This window comes from Crocuta crocuta, unplaced genomic scaffold, assembly GCF_008692635.1.
Source record: "Crocuta crocuta isolate KB4526 unplaced genomic scaffold, BGI_CrCroc_1.0 scaffold179, whole genome shotgun sequence".
NCBI lineage: Eukaryota > Metazoa > Chordata > Mammalia > Carnivora > Hyaenidae > Crocuta > Crocuta crocuta.
The window spans coordinates 2,041,767-2,060,516 of NW_027551568.1; the positions used below are offsets into that span (position 1 = coordinate 2,041,767).

Consider the following 18,750-nt stretch of genomic DNA (forward strand, 5'->3'; position numbering starts at 1 on the left):
GGCCGCCACTTCCCTTCCCTCTCCTCCTCTCCGAGAGGGAGGAGCGCCGGGGCGCAGGGCACTTCGCGGCGAGCCAGGCATTGGAGCTGGGGTGCTGGGGGGACAGTGATGACATCATGCCTTTAGGCTGGCGAGGGTTGGGAGGGCGCGGGACGTTCTTTTCCGGGGGGCGCCTGAATCGGCCTGTGAGCTGAGGCTGCCGCTCTCCAGGCCTTTCTGTCACCTCGGGGGTCGGCAGCGACGGGATTGGAGGCGTCGGGACGAGAGCCGCTAGGCTAAGCTCAAGTTTGTCTGCAGACACCGGACTTGGGCTGCCGACTCCGTGGTGGGCTGCTCGGAGGGGTGTTATTAAGAAGTGAGAAATAGTAGAATTGGCTTGAACATTAGAAAGAGGTGACTGAGGTTTGTTGCCTGTTTTGAGTTGGAAGTGAAAGCAGCCCCTTGCCTGGGGCCAGGTCGATGGCTGCGGTGAGCGCTGCGCGTTACAGCAGGAGCGTGCGGCCCGCCGCGCTCCGCGTGCGCCGCGCTCCCGGTGCCGGCTCCCGTTTCCTTCACCGGTGACCCCTGGTACCGTGTGCGAGCTCGGGGTCTCTCTTGCTTGTGCCCGGGAGAATTTCTGAAACGGGAAAAGAGACCAGACCTTCCGACAGCGCCCAAGCACCTCCCCCCGCAGTCCTCGTGGGCTGAGGGCCCAGGGTGGGCCCGCTGTGCTGCGTTCAGGCCCTTCTCTCCCCCAGGGCGTTTTGTTGCCCGTCTGGTTGTGTGCGAGGCGGCATTTAATGGGGACGGTTTTTGAGAGGCAGAGGCTTTAAGAAACTCCCTCTGTTACGACTGATCCATTTTTAGCAAGGTTTTCTTATTTGTTAGGTTGCTGACGTGATCCTTGCTGCCTCCCGAGCGTTTAATTAGAAAGTGGGGATTATGGGGAGTCATGTTGGCTTGTCTGTTAGGCTAAAACTTAGAAACAGAGGCGCCTGTGGGGCGTAGTTGGTTAGGCTTCCGACTCTTGATTTTGGCTCAGGTCATGATCTCCTGGTTTGTGGGATGGAGCCCTGCATTGGGCTCTGCACTGACAGCACAGAGCCTGCTTGGGATTCTCTCTCGCTGCCTCTGTCTCTGTCTCTTTGCCCCTCCCCTGCATGCTCTCTCTCTCTCAAAAATAAACAGACATTTAAAAAATTAAGAAATTTTTCTTCTAAGAGGTGAAAAACCTCTGTTTGGGTATTTAGAGAAAAAAATTTTTAAACAGGTTGACTTATTTCTACAACAACTAATTTATAATTGTAATTCATTACAGAATCGTAATTAGTCCCGGAGGTAGGTGGCATGGAAGTTCATACATTGCGTGGCTCTTGCTAACAGGAAGCATAAAGCCGGGCTCCGGGTGGGAAGGGAGACCTTACTGCTGTCACTGTCTGTAGGCTGAGCAAACACTTGGTCTAAAAATACTGCATGTTTCTTACGCTGATTTGACAGAATCTGAACTTGCTTAACCTCAGAATATGGATAGAAAGAGGTTTTTTTCCTAAAGCTGGCTTGACAAAAGTAGATAGATATTGTTTCATTACTTTACATTAAGGTAATGCGTGATGGACTTATTTTAAAAGTGTAATCTATTATTTTCACATAAGCAGTACATTCATGTGATGCAAATTCTAAAATTACAAAAGGTAATAATTAAGATGTCTCTCTCCCACTCCTTTCTCCTGAGTACCTAACTCTGTTCCCAGAGGCAAGCACTGTTCTACTTCTTGTGTATCCTTACAGATATAATCCATGCAAATGTGAAGATAGATTTTAAGTTATTTAAAACAAAAGTATTTCAGAATAGTAACTTTTAAAGGTTCTTAGCATGCTCTGAAATCAACTACATTGGCCTACTTGTAGTTATTTTAAATCAAATGCATAAATATCATATTTTTAGGCACTTTGCTGTTGAGAAAGCAGGTATTCATTAATTTCGAGTAACAAATTCAAAATTGGATCTTGGCATTTCTGTTCAGGTGCTTCAGCTGAAAAACCCATTCCCCGAATTGTCCAGAAACAATTTAGAAAGGATGTGTTCTATTTTTATGGCTCTGCTCCTCTGTTGTGTGAAGCTGTAGTGTCCCGTGTGTGGGCTTCAGCTGGACCATCCGAGTGCCTGCTCTGCTCAGCACGTAGGATGCAAGGGTCCTGGGTGGGACCAGCTGCCATCTCAGCAAGGCTGGCGTGCGGGGGGAGTGCCAGAGGTTGGGACTGTCCTAACTGTAATTGTGAGGCAATTGACATTTGCCTTTGGTTCTTTCTTACTCGCTTTCAGATTTCCACGTAGCTCCCCTCCCCCCCAGCTTTAATTATTCATTCATCAATAAATATTTACTGAGCAACTAATGGATATCTCTATTGTAATAGTTTCAAGGCTGCAGCCATCAACAGGTAAAAAGCTCTGCCCTCAGAAACTTTCCTTTTAGTGAGGGACATAGACAGTAAACAGGACAGGTAAGAAAGGATAAAGTATGTGAGACTGATAAATGAGGGAGGCGCAGCACGGCAGGGAGAGGAGCTAGGAGATGTGTGCGGTTGATGTGGTGTTGACATTTTAGATAGGATTTCCAGGGAAGGTCCATTGAAGTGGTGGCTTTTGAGTAAACATGTGAAGAGAGTGGAGGATCCAGCCATGCAGGCGTGTGGAGGAAGGGCGTTCCTGGCGGGAGAACAGGGCCAAAGGCCCCCCTGTTTGGAGAATACTAAGAGGTTAGTTTGCTTGGCTTAATTAGCGAGAAGGCTCTGAGAGGGTGAGGCCAGAGAGGGAGAGGGAGCAGCACACCAGGTCGGTTGGCCCTTCCTCGGGGGCGCTTTAAAGAGCTTGGCATTTATTCTACGTGAGACGGGAAGTCATTGCGGGGTTTGGTTAGAGGAGCGGCAGGATCTTAGTTCCATTTTACAACGAATACTGGTTGAGAACAGTGCAGGAGAGCATGGGCAGAAGCTGGACACCCGTCAGGAAGCTGCTACAGTGATCGGATGAGAGACGGTGGTGGATTCTGTCGGCATGTTGTCAGTGGCAAGGTGACAAGTGACTGAATTTTGAAGTTGGAGCCAACAGGACTTGTTCCTCTCTGCTAAGTGTGAGCTGATGGAGCTGTAGTTGATGTTCTCAGGGCACATTCAGCTGCAAATAACAGAAAGCCTTCCTGCAGTAGCCAAAACAGGTAAGATTTTATGGTAAGACAGAAGTAAGTCTGTTTGAGGAGGCCAAACACTGAGATTAGGGACCTGGCCTGTTCCTTTCCTTTCCTTTCATCTCTGCACCCGACATGGGGCTCAAACTCACGACCTCGAGATCAAGAGGCGCATGCTCTACTGACCGGGACGGCTGTGTGCCCCTCTCTTTCTCGTACTTAGTTTGTAAGGCCTTGCCGTCATTCTTTCCAGTTTTTTAAAGCTGACTTGTTTGTTTTTTTATTGTGGAATTGAAACCATTCTTTATGTATCCTGGACACTAGACCTTTATCAGATATGATTTTAAAAACATTCTGTGGATTGTCTCTTCATTTTCTTGGTAGTGTCCTTTGAAAGCACATAAGTGTTTAATTTTGATGAAGTCCAGTTTTCTGTTTTGTCTTCAGTCGCTGTGCTTTAGGTGTCATATCTTTGAAACTGTTGCCTAATTCAGGGTCACGGAGATGTAGTGCTCCCATGTTTTCTTCTAAGAATCTTAAGTTTTCCTCTTACATTTAGGTCTGACCCATTTTGAGTATGTATGGTGTGAGGTAAGGGTCCACCTTCATTCTTTTGCGTGTGCACATCCAGTTGTCCCGGCAGCATTTATTGACAAGATTCTTCTTTCCCCATTGAATTGTATTGACACTCTTGTTAAAAACTAATAGCCCCTAGATGCATGGATTTGTTTCTGGACCTTCAGTTTCATCTAAGTGTGTATATCCTCTACCAATACTATACAGGCTTGATTGCTATATTTTTTATCACAATTTCAAATCATGAAATTGAGTCCTCCAACTTTGTTCTTTTTTAAGATAGTTTTGGCTATTCTGGGCCCTATGCCTTTCTGTATGAATTGTAAGATCAGATTGTCAGTTTCTACAAAGAGTCCAAGTAGGATTCTGACAGGGATTGCACTGAATCTGTAGATCAACTCGGGGAGTGTTGGCATCTTAACAATATTGAGTCTTCCGATCTGTGAACACTGGCAAAGTTTTTATGTAAATGGTCAGATAGTGGCCCATTTTTCGGCTTTGTGGGCACCGTGTCGCTATTGCAACTACTCAACTCTGCCATGTTGTAAAATAAAAGCAGCCAGGGGCAATACGTAAATGAATGAGTGTGCTGGATCCCAATAAAATTTTATTAGTGACATTGAAATTTGAATTTCATATAATTGCCACAGGTCATGAAATATTGTTTGATTTCTTTAAATCAACCACTTAAAAATGTGACGACATTTCTTAGCTCAGAGACTGGCCCAAAGCAGGCAGGCTGTAGTTTGCCGACCCCTAGATTAAATAGGTTGGGACCACTTTTGCGAAGCTTTTCTTCTCTGGTTACTTTCTGTTAACTAGTTTAAAAGATTATAAAAGTTATACATACACATTGTAAAACATCTTCAGACAACACAGAAGATGAAAAACAAAACCCTCTTCCCAGTCTGTTGTTTCCACCTTCTAAAAATAACAATTATTAAATGTCTTTTGTTGTTTTCTCTGATTTTTTAATGCATATTCAAGCATTTAAATGTATGCTTATTTGTTGCCATGATTGAGATCACCCTGTATTTTCCATAGATATTATTCCAGAGTACATAAAATTGTTACTGATTGCTGTATAATATTGTAGAATTTCTTATTAGTGAATTCACATAACATAAAATTAGCCATTTTATTTTATGAGGAGTGGGGGAGGAAGGGAGGGAAGGTCAGTGCGCAAGTCAGGGAGGGGCAGAAGAAGAGAGAGAAAGAAACCCCAAGCAGGCTCCTTACTGTCAGGGCAGAGCCCAGTGCAGGGCTTGAACTCACAGACTGTGATAGCGTGCCCTGAGCCGAAATCAAGAGTTGAACCACTCAGGCACCCCAAAATTAACCGTTTTAAAGTGTATAATTCAGTGATCGTTCATACATTGATAAGAATTTCTTAAAAAACAAGAAAACACTTTTGGAGCTATAGAGGCAAAGGCTTCATACCACCCTGGCTTTCCCATGGATTGCTGACAGATTCTCTCCACCTAAGAGAGTCCCCAGCCCCTGTCACCTCTAGTTCCTGGCAGTGAGCCAGCCACTTGGTAAACTGCCTTGGGATGGGCCCACCATCAAGACATTGGGTCTTATTCAGACGAGAAGGAAAAATGAAACACAGTGTAAGACACTGTTTAATGCTGTTGTTGGATTGAATCTGCTCAGGTGCTACAATAGGTGTCCGAAGCATGATCTGCCGTAGACCCTCGCTGCTCAGAGCGTGGTCTCAGGGCAGTTTGTTATCACTTGGGGCTCATAAGGAGTACAGAATCTTTCCTGCACCTGAGATGTACTGAATCAGAGTCTGCATTAAAACTTATTTTTAATGTTTTATTAAAAATTTTTAAATGTTTATTTATTTTTTAGTGTTTTATTTCTGAGAGAGAGAGAGAGAGAGAGAGAGAGTAAGTAGGGGAGGATCAGAGAGAGAGGGAGATAGAGAATCTGAAGCTGGCTCCAGGCTCTGAGCTGTCAGCACAGAGCCCGATGAGGGGCTCGAACCCAGGAACCGCGAGAGCATGGCCTGAGCTGAAGTCTGATGCTTAACTGACTGAGCCACCCAGGTGCCCCATATTTTTGAGAGAGAGAGAGAGAGAGAGAGAGAGCGAGCAAGTGAGAGAGAGCGCGTGCACGAAAGCCAGGGAAGGGCAGAGAGAGGGAGACACAGAATCTGAAGCGGGCTCCAGGCTCTGAGCTGTTAGGGCTCAAACCCACGAACCGCAAGATCCTGACCTGAGCCAGAGTCAGATGCTTAACCGGCTGAGCCCCCAGGTGTTCCCAGTTGCATTTTGACAACTTCTGTGAGCAGTGTGTGCAGGGTCAGGCTTGAGAAGCCCTGCCGCAGATGGTCAGGCTCCGTCGCGAACAGTGCCGCCGGCATTTGGGAGGGAAGATTTGGGCTGCTTTGTCCAGATGTCTCTGAGGAATATCACTTCTCTGTCCCAGGGCCATTGAGCATTTGTGTGGCTGCAGAGTGGGTTGTCACCTCGACATGTGAGCTGCAGGGGGCATGGAGAGCTCCCAGTTACTGGAAATGAAGACTAAAGTGGGGCTTGGACTAGGTGACCCGGAAGGAGCCCTTTTAACCAAGTGCCAGATTTGTTTGTGCCAGGCCCAGTCCTGGGCGCTGGGGTTACAGCAGTGAGCAAGACCGATAGTGACGACTACTATAGGCACAAACAAATATACAAAGAGTAAGGGGGAGCAGCGGTGTGCCGTTTCATTTAGGGCACAAAGTGCACTGAGAAGGTGATGCTGGGGCACAATGGAGGGAGCAAGCATTTGGTCTGGAAGAGAGACCCAGGTGGAGGGAAGAGAAGAGTAGGCGTGTCTTCTATATTTCAGGAGGAGCAGGGAGGCCGGTGACTGAAGCAAAATGAAGGGCAGAAGTAGGAGAGGAAGTCAGAGGGGTGGGAGGGGAGAGGCGAGGAGGGGCAGGCACATGGGGCTTTGCGCACCGATGGGGTGAGGACTTCAAAGTTTACTCTGACCAGATGCACACTTGTGTGGTAAAACATGCGATCTATTCATGTTTCTAAAAGGTCACTTTGACAGCACCCAGTGCTGGCACGGACAAAACGGTGTCTCGGCCACGTAACCATTGCTGGTGGGCGTGGAAAGTGGCACGGCGGCTCTGGGAATGGCCTGGCAGGCTCTTGTAGAACTGAGCGTACAACTACTGTTTGACCCGGCAGTTCTCCTGGGCATTAATCCCAGAGAAATGGAAAATTACGTTCACACGAGAACTTGTACGTACTGTTTGCAGTAGCTTTACTCATAATAGCAAACTCTAGAATCAGCTTAGATGTCCTTCAACAGGTGAGTGGTTAACCTACTCAGCAGTAAAGCGGAATGAACCCCAAGATCCCTGTCACAGCTTAGGTGACTCCGCAGGATACCATGCTGGTGAGAAGAGCCAGTCCTAAAAGGCTACATTCTCTATAATGCTTTTTATATAACATTTTTTAAAGGACACAGTTTTAGGCATAGAGACTAGATGAGTGGTCACCAGGGTTAGGGAGCGTGTGGTGGGTGTGGCTCTAGGAGGGACCCTTGTAGTGAGGGAAATGTTCTGTGTCTGGACTGCGGTGGACCCATAAACTTACACCTCTGATAAAATTGTAGAGAACAACACACACACACACACACAAATGAGTAAAAGGCTTTGTTCATTTAGCTTAACAGATGGGTTTTTTGAAATGTACCTTTTTCAGTTAGTGATTGTTGCTGTATTTAGTTAGATGACCACTAAGAAAGGCTTTATTGTGGATTGGGGAGATTGTAGTCCTTGGTTCCCCTAATCAAACCACGCGTTTATTTTTAAATTATGTATGACACATAATTCCAAAATTACTTTTGGTGTCCCATTCCTTCTTGAAATCTCTCTGAAAGAGCCTTAATGTTTTAGGAGCACTCACAATAGAGTGAAGCGGCACCCACTGGGGAGTCAGGAGGCCTCACTCCCAGTTGCCGGGTGGGGTGTGTGGGCACTTCTTGGAAAATGAGTACGAAGGGTAGGCTGAGGGCAAGGTGAGCTGTGTTTTTCAGTTCTCTGGGTAGTCCGGGCCTTTCCCTCGCCAGCCCTCAACCTGGAATCACATTTTTCTTTAAAAAAAAAAAAAATTTTTTTTAACGTTTATTCATTTTTAAGAGACAGAGGAGAGACAGAGCACGAGCAGGGGAGGGGCAAAGAGCAAGGGAGACACAGAACCTGAAGCAGGTTCCAGGCTCCGAGCTGTCAGCACAGAGCCCGACGCAGGACTTGAACCCATGGACCACGAGATCAAGACCTGAGCAGAAGTCAGATGCTTACCCAACTGAGCCACCCAGGCACCCCGCGAAATCACATTTTTCAAGCATAGTCTTAGAATAACATGATACTAAAAATAAGAATTTAGATGAGGGCTTGAATTCCCGTTTTTAGAATTAATTCTTTGATAATTGTTTTAATGTGGTTGTGGTGCCGTAGCGCCCTTGCCTTTTCCGTGCGCCTCCTTGTGAATGTGTTTATGTGCAGAACTCTTCGGTACCTGATAGGAAGGGCTGGCCCAAGTTTGCTGGCGTTAACGAAGGTCAGGTGAAGATGATCACGTTTACCGAAGTTGGAAGAGTCAGGGCTGCCTACCCCGTTCACCCAGTTCCTGTCCAGAGCAAGGGGGCTCCTTTTCCACCTTAATTTCCATCCTTACTTTTCCTGTAGAACAAGTCAGTCTGACCTGCCAGTTCATCAAGCGAATTAAATTTCACAGGGGGGATGAAGCAGCTGTAATTTTCTTCAATTTCCAAGTTAGCTTATTGGACAAAATAAGGTAGGAAGGAGGTGGCTGTTTCAAGCAGGGGCCACAGACTGTACAAGAATGGAGTTTGAAGATGCATGCCCAAAACAGCTGCGTTGCTTTGAGTGGCCAGAGTTCCCTGAAGGTTGGGGAGCTTGGCGGAGGAAAGGTTTGAAAGGAGCCCGAGGCCGTGCTCTAACGGGCCTGGTGAACCCCGGTTTGGAAGTTGGCACCAAGTGCTTAGTGGCTAGTTCTACTTCCTCATTGCTGGTGCCCAGACAGTTTTCAGTAGGCCATGCTGGAAGGATTGTTTTCTTCCTTTTGGTTAATGTCTCTTTGTTGGTGTCTGAGGGTAAAGTCTGATCCTCACACTTTGAAACGTGGGTATTCTTCAGTGTGATGAAAGAGGAAGTACTTTTTACAGGATTTTGGTTGCACTTGCCTGCATTTTTAAGCAGGTATCCGTCAGAGTGTGACTCTGATGTAGTAAAATTGTGTTGTTCTGTAATGATAATGTGTTAGTTTCACACGTTTAACCATGTTAGCAATAACAATGGATTTAAGAAAAATGGAGCAAAGTTAAAGTATTTGGTAGCAATCTGATGGCTTTTTAAGCGTTTCTCACATAAGATAAGTACTTCCTGATTGTTCGAATTTTAATACCAAGTTTAGCAACCATTGAAGACTTTGTCTACCTGCAGAATTTTGTGATTATTGAGTGTGGAAAAGTTTACAATTTCATCATTGCGAGGAAGTGGTTGTGGATGGGTAAGAAGAGAAACTTAAAATATGTGCTTTCTTCTTAAGCTGACGGGGATAGAAAGTGTACTGTCCTCTTTTGTATAGTAAGAATCATTGGAGGTGCTGTTAAAAGGCCTGTGATTATCTTGATTATAGCCTGAGGGACTCCACAGGCCCCAGCTTCTAGTCCACACAGGGTTTGAGTTCAAGTACATAGCCTTTTTTTTTTTTTAATTTATTAAAATTTTTTTTAAAACTTTGCTGTTTCTATTTCTCTTTCATTTTTTGGTTCTAGAAACTTGGGTTTAAAGTAATTACCATTTATCTTCTGAATCTAACTTTGGAATTATGAATCTTCTGAATCTGTTAAGACTGACTCCAGTACTTTTGAGTCTGTGTTAACATGTATTTTACTTACTCTTCCACAGAAAATGTTGGTTCCGCCATTCCTTTGTCAGCTCCTTACAATATGGTCCCTGCTCTTAGTCTGGGGTCCTGGGGAGGTAGTTGCAGGAGGGGTTGTGATCAAGGAGTGCGGTGGAGGTGCTGGCCGGCCGGGCCTGGGGACGGAGCCCAGGGTGAGTAAGACAGGCTTGCCCCACGGGAGCCCTACGAGAGCAGCTAGGCCGAAATCGACCTCAGAAGGATGCGTTTCCATTTTGCTGGCCGAGGTCCATATTCCGTCTCTGACTTTGCTCATTTCGTAGACGCGTGCGCGAGTTCTGGCAGGGGGACTTGGCAGCTGTGTTGCGTACTGCTCACGGATTCTTCCGGTTTATCCCTTATATGAGGAGGGAGACAGCGTTCTTTGTAAGACTAATATTTGTATTTGTCACTTCTGAAAAAATAAATGTTCCACAGGCCTCGCCAGTTCTCCATCAGGCATATGTGTAATTCCTGGGAAGCTGTTGACTTTTTTTTTTTTTTAACTCTTTTTGGGTAACTTGGTGTGTGAATTCAGTTCATTTAAGGCCTTGGGCAGGCTGGAAATCAAAAGGTAATGGGTAGGTGAGTTTGTTTGCTTCCTAAATGCTTCCTTAAAATGGTCAATATTCTTTAATTTTCTTGATGGTGGTCTTAAATTGGGTAACCTGTAAGCTGTTGTTATGGAGACTTGAACCAGGTGGTTTAAGGAAGAGAACGTCTTAATTCTCATAGCACTCTTTGCTTTCTTCTTTAATGGAGGCGTGATTTACAGATAGCCGAACTTGCCCTGTTTAGTGTAGAGCTCTGTGCGAAACGCCCCGTGCCTGCTCCCGGGCTCGAGGTTTAGAACAGCGTCATCACTCTTCATGCTCCCCCCTGCCCTTTGCTGCCCTCTCTCTGCCAGCCCCTATAAATCACTGGTCACTTTCTGCTCTGTAGTTTTGTCTCTTCCAGAACATCCTGTAAATGGAATTCCCCACTGTGTGGTCTTGAATCTGGCACATTGAGATTCACCCTCGTGTGTATTAGTGGTGTGCTCCTTTCCGCCACCAAGCAGTATTGTGTCATCTGGTTGTGGTGGTTTGTTCGCCCGTCCTCCAGGTGAAGGATAGTGGGTCGTTTCCATCTTAGCGCTTTGAAGCAGGTAGGAGGTGGGAACCCTCTGTTCCTTGTGGTCACTTGTGGAAGGGACCCAGGCGCCTTCCATGCTGCTGTTCTGCAATCTTCTTGTCCTTCTCCGTATAATCAAAAAGTGGGTGTTAGGCATGTTTGTTCCAATTGGAGGGGAGTAGGAGGGGACACACCCAGGGTCAGCCAGTGAGGCACAGGCTCTACACCACTTCCAGTGCCATTTCTCCTGTGAGAACGAGGTGTGTGTGCCCCTCCCTCGCTGCAGGGGGGCTCAGCAGTGCAACTTCTCACTGGGGGCGTGTGTCCAGGGAGAAAGGTTGGTGTTTGGGCGGATGCCGAGCAAGCAGTCTCCAGGGTTAACTTGTCCGTAAACATCTCACTTAGGAGAGAGACCAGTGGGAATCACGCGTTCACCCGTCCCTGTAAGGACGGACTCTGGTTGGCCAGTCATTGGGAAGCCCCCTACTTACTAGCCTTGAACTAGGCTTCTCTTGCTGGCTCTGATGCTTCTCCTGTTTGGAATGGAACCCTTATCTCTTCTTCCTTTTGGCTACTGGCCTCCTGCTTCCGAGGCTTTTCCTTGTCCCTGTTCTTCTCCAGCCACATCTCAAGTGCCTTTTGGAGGCTTTGCCTTCATTGGATTTGGACAATTTGTAATAGCCTGTCCCTTCAGGTGCACTTTTTGGAGGCTGAAGGTTGCATTGGGGTTAAATAGTCACAGGTGTCCTTCCATTAGCTCCCCCCCCCATCCTCCCCTTGGTAATATAATTCCCTCAAAAATTAGTAGTCTTCTGGTTTAGGTGTATTTTTAGTTAGTTAGTACTGGTAACCACACTCAAATTCCTCTCTGAATGTAGTTCTCAAGCCTGGTTTAATTTTTGGCTTCACTTTGGGTCATCACTCTGTACTCTATTTTGCAGGTCATACCTTGAAGGCATCTGAAGTTCTAGGTTTGGGTGGGAAGCAAGCGACTTCACTTTGGTCTTGACCGGCGGACATTTGTCGTCTTGTGTTGGCCCCGGAAGTCTTCACGGGAAGCTTCCGAGAGGGCTCTGAGGCCAGAGGCTTTATTTCTAGCTGTTTAGGGAGGTAGAAGCGGTTAGTCACTGTCTATACCTTATTTTATACATAATAGAGAGCATGAGGTCTGCAGGCAGTGAACAGTGTGATTTAAGCAGCAGAGGCGGCTTGGTACGAAGAGTAGTTTGATATTGGATTTCATTTAATCACATGTCCCGCCATCAGTGTGACCTTGGGCGAGTCACTGTCTATACTGCAGTTCCTCTAAAATGGGAAGAACAGGTGCATCAGTAACAGCTCCTGACTGTGCCTCCCTGTGCTGCCTCCCCATGCCCCCCAGCATGGGTATATGGTTTATTCCTAGTAGTCCAGAAGTGCTTATGGATTGAATGAATGATGTGTAGAAATAAGTGGAATGGATACTTTAACGCATGTTTACTTCTTTTCCCTTTTTTTCTTTTTAGAAAGAAAGAACTCTCAGCCACCAAGAAAGACCGCGTGAATCATTGTCTGACGATATGTGAGAACATAGTGGCACAGTCACTCAGGTAATTGCACTTCGAACTTTCTAGTAAAAAGTAAAACTATAGAGTTTCATTCTTAATGGGCTAGAATATTCTTTGTCTCCTCAGTTGTCTTAAAACATTTAAAGGCCTCTCTTCCTACATTTCTGGCCACATAGCAAGGCTATCCGGGCGCTATGATGAGTAGTGTATTCCATTTGTAACCTTACATACAACAGTTGTAACCATTATGGTAATTGAACGGCATGTTTGTATTTAATTAGCACTCTTGGTAACTGTAATCACTTAAAAATCACCTTTTGTTTGATATGTTCACTTTATTGCAGCGACTAGAACAACAGGACACCGTCCAGTGACGCATCTTTTGTTTGCTTTCCATGGGCGCTCTGCCACTGCTGGGTGGCTGCCGCCCGGCTGTGCTTTGGGGCCGGCGGGGTCGCGGGCGGTTGACTTCGGTCGGTTTCCCTTGCCCCATCTTTCTTCTGGGGCCGACTAGTGGCACCTTCTTTTGTGTCTGTGCCACGTCTCCTCATTCTCTCTGCTTTTGGCTGGCTGTCTTTCTAAATGCTGTTCCCAGTGGCTGTGGATGGTAAATATTTCAGGCCCGCTTCTAATGGCTGAGTAGGAGGCAGAGATGCCTGAGATTTCTGAATTCTCTTACCCAACTGGACGGTGTGAAATACTTCTCTCCTTGCTTTTCTTTCCTGTGGGGCAAATAATTCTTGTCATTCTCCTCCTTGGAAGCAGGAAAGAGTTCTCTATAATCTGGTGGAAACATACTCTTGATTTTAGTACTGACAGAAATTTAGTGAGTCACTTATTTGTAATGGCACTTGGATTTGTGTTGTATATTTTCAAAGTGATTTCACATACAATATTTCATTTTAGCTGAACTCATCCAATCGTTTGGGCAAATGTGGTGGATGAATTCTCTTTCTCTGTAATTTGCAGCAATGTGGGAAGCAGATGAAATAACAAAGGAGAGTATGTGCTGAAAATAAAAATTCCCACTTTGGATGCTATTGCAGAAAACAACATTATGATAAATGTGGGGAAGTAAACGTTAGAACTCCATGTCTACTCCTTATAAGCCGGGTGATTTTGGATAAATTTAGCTTCTTTGAGTCTCTTGCTGCATTTATGAGCTGGAAGTCCTGATTTTTAGGGTTCTTGTGACACTGACACTAGGGGTCAGGTGACACTGTGTACATGTGCTCGTTAGCTACATAGGCGCGAGAGCGCTGTGTGGTCGTGATGGGTCTTGTCCGCAGCTGTAAAGCGTCAGCACTTTCATGTGACGTGACCTCAGGTCCCTGATGGATACTTGCGGCCCAGCTGCTGCAGCGCAGTCTTGCTCACCCGACCTGCAGCATCTAGGCTTCAAGGAGCGTCTCCCTGTGAAAGCCTGTGGATCCTGGAGACAAGCTCTCTTCCAGTTTGAAAACTTCTTTTATGTTTATTCTGTTTCTTTTGATCATTCTCCATGGAACTGATGGAATGGTGGCTTAGATTCGCGTGTTAGTGAAGTGGGTTGGGATACCTTAGGAGTGATTTGTGGTTCAATTTGCCATCTTAAATCAAAATAGTAGCCGCTGATGGTTTTCATATTAGTGCATGTCTTCTGCTTTTGTGGAGTCGTGCTGATAGTCAGCTTCTTGTTCTACAGAAGAACATGTTGATAGAAGAATTTATGGATCCAGAGAGGTCATCTTTAGTTTCATCAGATCAAAGAACACATTTGTTTTTAAGATACTTTCCATACTTGTGGCGAGCATAGAACTTAAGTAGACATTTTATATATAAAATTTTATATGTAAAAAATATATATTAAATGTTTTATGAAATCTTGATAGCTGGTACTTCCCGTGATCTCTCCTGTAGTGTAACCAAATCTTTGGTATATTTCTGAGCTTCTGTGATGTACTTGTCTCCAGTGTGGTTATTTCAATGTAGCTTCTGGAGTTTTTAATGTGGGAAGTCCTGTAAAACTTCAGGGATATGTAATTGTTAGGCTACTTCAGCTCTCAATTTGGCGGTCTGACCTCCAAGTCCCAGCATCTTGGGAATACCCAGGAGCCCTTCCCTAAGCATGTGTACTTCAGTAAAGTGGGTGGGTGATAAGTATACAGAAACCCATTGGTTTGCTGTATTTTAGCGTGACTCAGAAAATATCATGGTTCCAGATCCAGTTCATAGTAGCACCAGCACATAAAATTTCAAGGAATTGAGAAGAAATATGCAGAAAATGTGTAAAGACTGCTGTTGACTTTTTTGAAAGGTGTAGGTGACTACTTCCCTTCCTAAATGGAAGATTTTTTTATCGTAAAGTTGAATTCTCTTTAAGTTAATCTGTAAATTTAAGATAGTCTTGACCAGAGTCCTAGTAGGGGTGTTTTTTTAACTTGTTCACCTATAAGAATAAATACATGAATGTTGCAAAGAAAAGCTGAAACCACCAACAGTGTGGTGAAAGGTAATGTGCACAACATTGAGAGAGCAGTTAGACATTAACGAAGGTAGAGAATACGAAGTTAGGAGAGTATATGTGTGCATCTGTGTGTGAATTTATGGTAAAGATAACATTTTGTATCAGTAGGGAAATGATGGATTATTGAACCAAATGACTAGAGGAAAATTATATCTGTATCTCATATTGCAAACAAACATAAATGTCAGGTTGATTACTTAAAGGTAAGAAAATGAAATTATTGGGGTGCCTGGGTGGCTGAGTCGGTTAAGCGTCCAACTCTTGGTTTTGGTTCCTGTCATGATCTCACAGCTTTGTGAGTTTGAGTCCTGCACCAGGCTCTGCGCTGGCAGTGCAGATTAAAAAAAAAATTTTAGGGGCGCCTGGGTGGCTCAATCGGTTAAGTGTCCAACCTTGGCTCAGGTCATGATCTTGCCATCCCTGAGTTTGAGCCCTGTGTCAGGCTCTGTGCTGACAGCTCAGAACCTAGCCTGTTTCAGGTTCTCTGTCTCCCCCCTCCCGGCCCCTCCCCTGTTTGCACTCTCTCTCTCTCAAAAATAAATAAACATTAAAAAGCAAAAACAAAAAAAGGTTTAGATTTTAAAATCCAAATCAAAAAATTTTTAAATCCAAAACCTAAAAAAAATCACGTTTTTTAAAAAAAGATATTATTATTACAAAAAGTATTTAATCTTAGGTAGGAGAAGGCTAAGGAAAAAATTGTTTTCACTGGTATATAGTTCAAGATGTCAGAATCCATCTTAAACTTGAAAGTAAATTCAGCCTGGGGAGAATGTTGACAGCATATATGGCAAAGGTTTAAAGTAACAATAATTGTTGTATATTTCATTAATTGTTGAGCAATTATTAATAATTAAGAAAAAGACTATTAGCCTAATAGGAAAATAGGTGAAGAACAGGAGTGAGTCGTTCAGAAATGAGAAATACAGCTGGACCAGTGAACCTGGTAGCTGACACTGTGCTTCCTGTGGAAAGATACGCACATTTGCCAGTCATCGGTGGAAAGACACAAAAACCAAAAGAACAGCTTCCATCTGTCAAGTTAACAAACATTAAGAAGCACTCAGGATTTTGGGCAGAGGTGCTAGAACCTTCCCAAAAGGCAGGTTGGCAGCGTGTCAAGCTTTAGACTCCTCTGGTTGGCAGTTTCACCTGAGAGCTTTATCCTCGGGGAAGTGCGTGGCGGTGGTGGTGCAGTGCTGTTCATCATGCTAGAACATTCAAGATCATCGTAATGACTTGATGATTAGTAGGGGAATTGAAAAACAAAGATACATTTATAGTAGGGAATGTTTGTTAACTTGGTAAAAGATGATTTGTTAGATACGTGAATTGTGGCCAGAACATTTATTAACACTAGGCTAGCAAACTAAGTGTAAATTACCAAGGAAGATATTTGCACGGGGTAAGGTAGATGCGAACGGCAGGATTTACTTCCTGTCTCAGACAGTTGATCATGGACAAACCTATGTGACTGTGGTTTTCAGGACACCAGGCAGAGAGAGGCAGCCCCTGACAAATGGGAAGGGAGTGTGGGAGTCGAATGGTTTCCCGATTCCTTTCTGGAAGGAGCAACGCTGGGAGGGAGGCCCAGGCAGGGCCTGTGCTTTGCTGAGTTGAGACAGAGTTGCTTGTTATGGCCAGCTGGGGAGAATGGCGGAGAAGAGAGAACTGCCCAGAATGCTCTCTGGAGCCCGTGGGAGGAGACCTCTCTGAGTCTTCAGCTGCCTGTTGAAGTGCACGTGCTCATGAGGAAACAGCTTAGCGCCGGGATGGGGCAGCCTGAAAGCCCTGGAAAGGGCACTTGCCGAAACCCACCCTCATGCGGGAAGAGCTCCTGTTCATGCCGCCCCGGCAGGCAGGCGTCCTTCGTGGGCCGTGGCCGGAGTGTGCAGAAGGGTGGCCCCGGCCACAGGGGTCTTAGCCCTGGCCTGGCATGTTATTCTGGTCCTGCAGAAAAGCTTAAAACATTTCAGGAGTGCAAAGAAACAGGAAAATAAAATTCATAGCGGTCCCTTGAAACTGACTCAGAAATTGCACAGATGGTAAAATTTGTACAAAATCTTGAAAAAAGGTACTTCAATTGTTTTATGTATTCAAGAAACCTGAGAAAAGATGGAATGTGTTGAGTAGAGACAAGACATTAAAAAGAGCTGAATTGCATGAAGGTAAGAGTGACAGCAGATTTGCTGCTAGGAAATGCACGTCAGAAGTCAGTGGGACATCATTTGTGGAGGAAGGAGAAACCCCGGAACTGCATGGCCAGTAAATAAATCTGTCTCAGAGTAAAGGTGAAGTAAATCCTTTTCAGACATGGAAAAGCTGAAATAATTTATGTTCAGCAGGGAACCACTTTAAAAGTATTGAAGACGGTGTTTCAGGTAGGAGAGCAGGCAAATAAGATCAGAGAAAGATCTGGATCCACAGAGAATTAGAAAGCAGGCAGACGGTAACTATGGTGCTTGAATAGAAGATTCCTCCCTCATTCTTCATCTTCTTAAAAGTTAACTGATCATTTTTCATTGGATCTGAAAAGATGATATCATGCAAAGATGGTAACCATGTACTTTCGGGCTTTATGATGTATAGAAGTAAAATGTGTGGCAACACCAGCATGAGCTGGGAAAGAGTTGGTGGGCAGGATAATGCCTCTGCTCCCTGCCCCTCCCCCCCCCCCCCACTCTACNGAAGGCTGAGGCCCTCCTAGAAGATGATGGAGACACACTTACATCCAACAGTGCCCCCTCCCCCTGGCCCCCCCCCCCCCCCCAATTTAGCAGGTCTTAATCCCTGGAATCCTGTATAAATGTACCTCTAAGGAAAAGGGTCTTCAGATATTTGATAAAGTTAAAGGTGTGAGATGGAGAGATTATCCAGAGTTGTCCGGGGGACCCCAAATGCAGCCACATGTATCCTTGTGAACAGGAGGCAGAGGGAGCTCAAGCACACTGACGCACACATACATACGCACATTCACACAAGGTGATGTGAAGCTGGAACAGAGATGGGCTTGAAGATGCTGGCCTTGAAGATCAGAGGGAGGCGGCCAAAGGCCAAGCAGTGCTGGCCACCACCAAACCCGGAAGAGGCGAGGAGCCCTTCTTTGGAGTCTGGAGAGAACACGGCCACTGCCAATACCTTGATTTCAGCTGTGTGATACTGATTTTGGACTTCTGGCCTCCAGAACTGTGACGAGGATAAGAAAACGTCTATGGTGTTAAGCCGCCCAGTCCCTTGTAGTTTGCTATGGCAGTAGTTTCTAGGCTATATATGAAGTGGAGTCATGTCATTAAGGCAGCTGGGAGAAGTTAGAGATGTGTACTAAAGACAGGGCAACAGTTAAACGCATAACAAAGAGTTATACCTAATAAACCAAAAAAGGAGATAAACTGTAATCGTAAAAATACTCGACCCCAAAGAAAGGAGAAATAGAGAAAAAGGCAAATAAAGAGCATCTGGAGTGAGTAGGAAAGAACTAGTGTGATGGTACGTTTGAAACTAGTTATGTCAGTAATGACATTAAACATAAGAGACGGGGTTTTCAGATCCAGTGAAAAACCAAGACCCTGTATAGCCTGCGTACGATAAACCCATTTTAAATATAAGGTGCAAATAGCTTAAAAGTAAACAAATGGAAGGGTTCACTCACCATGCTAACACTCTGATCAGATGAAAGCTGGGTTGCTTATGTTAATATCAGTGGATTTCTAAGCAAAAGCTTTACCAGAAATAGAGTGGTCGTTTTATAATGATGAAGGCATCAGTTTCATCAAGGGAGCATAACAGTCCTCACCGTTTATGTTCAAAATACATGAAGCAAAACCTGATTGTACTGCAAGGAGAAATAGACAAATCCACAATTATAGTCAGATTCTAGTAGCTTCTCTCAAAAACTCTTTGAGCGTGTAGACATA

General features: G+C 45.0%; 1 protein-coding gene across 1 annotated transcript in view; it reads left to right on the forward strand.

The window, feature by feature from the left end:
* Nucleotides 1-459: 459 nt before the first annotated feature.
* The window catches only part of HTT (huntingtin), a 131,105-nt gene continuing 112,814 nt past the window's right edge, over nucleotides 460-18,750 (forward strand). Inside the window, exons 1-2 of the mRNA XM_077750593.1 lie at nucleotides 460-557; nucleotides 12,289-12,372. Of these exons, the coding sequence (XP_077606719.1) occupies nucleotides 460-557; nucleotides 12,289-12,372 (182 nt within the window). The remainder of the gene's footprint in view (nucleotides 558-12,288; nucleotides 12,373-18,750) is intronic.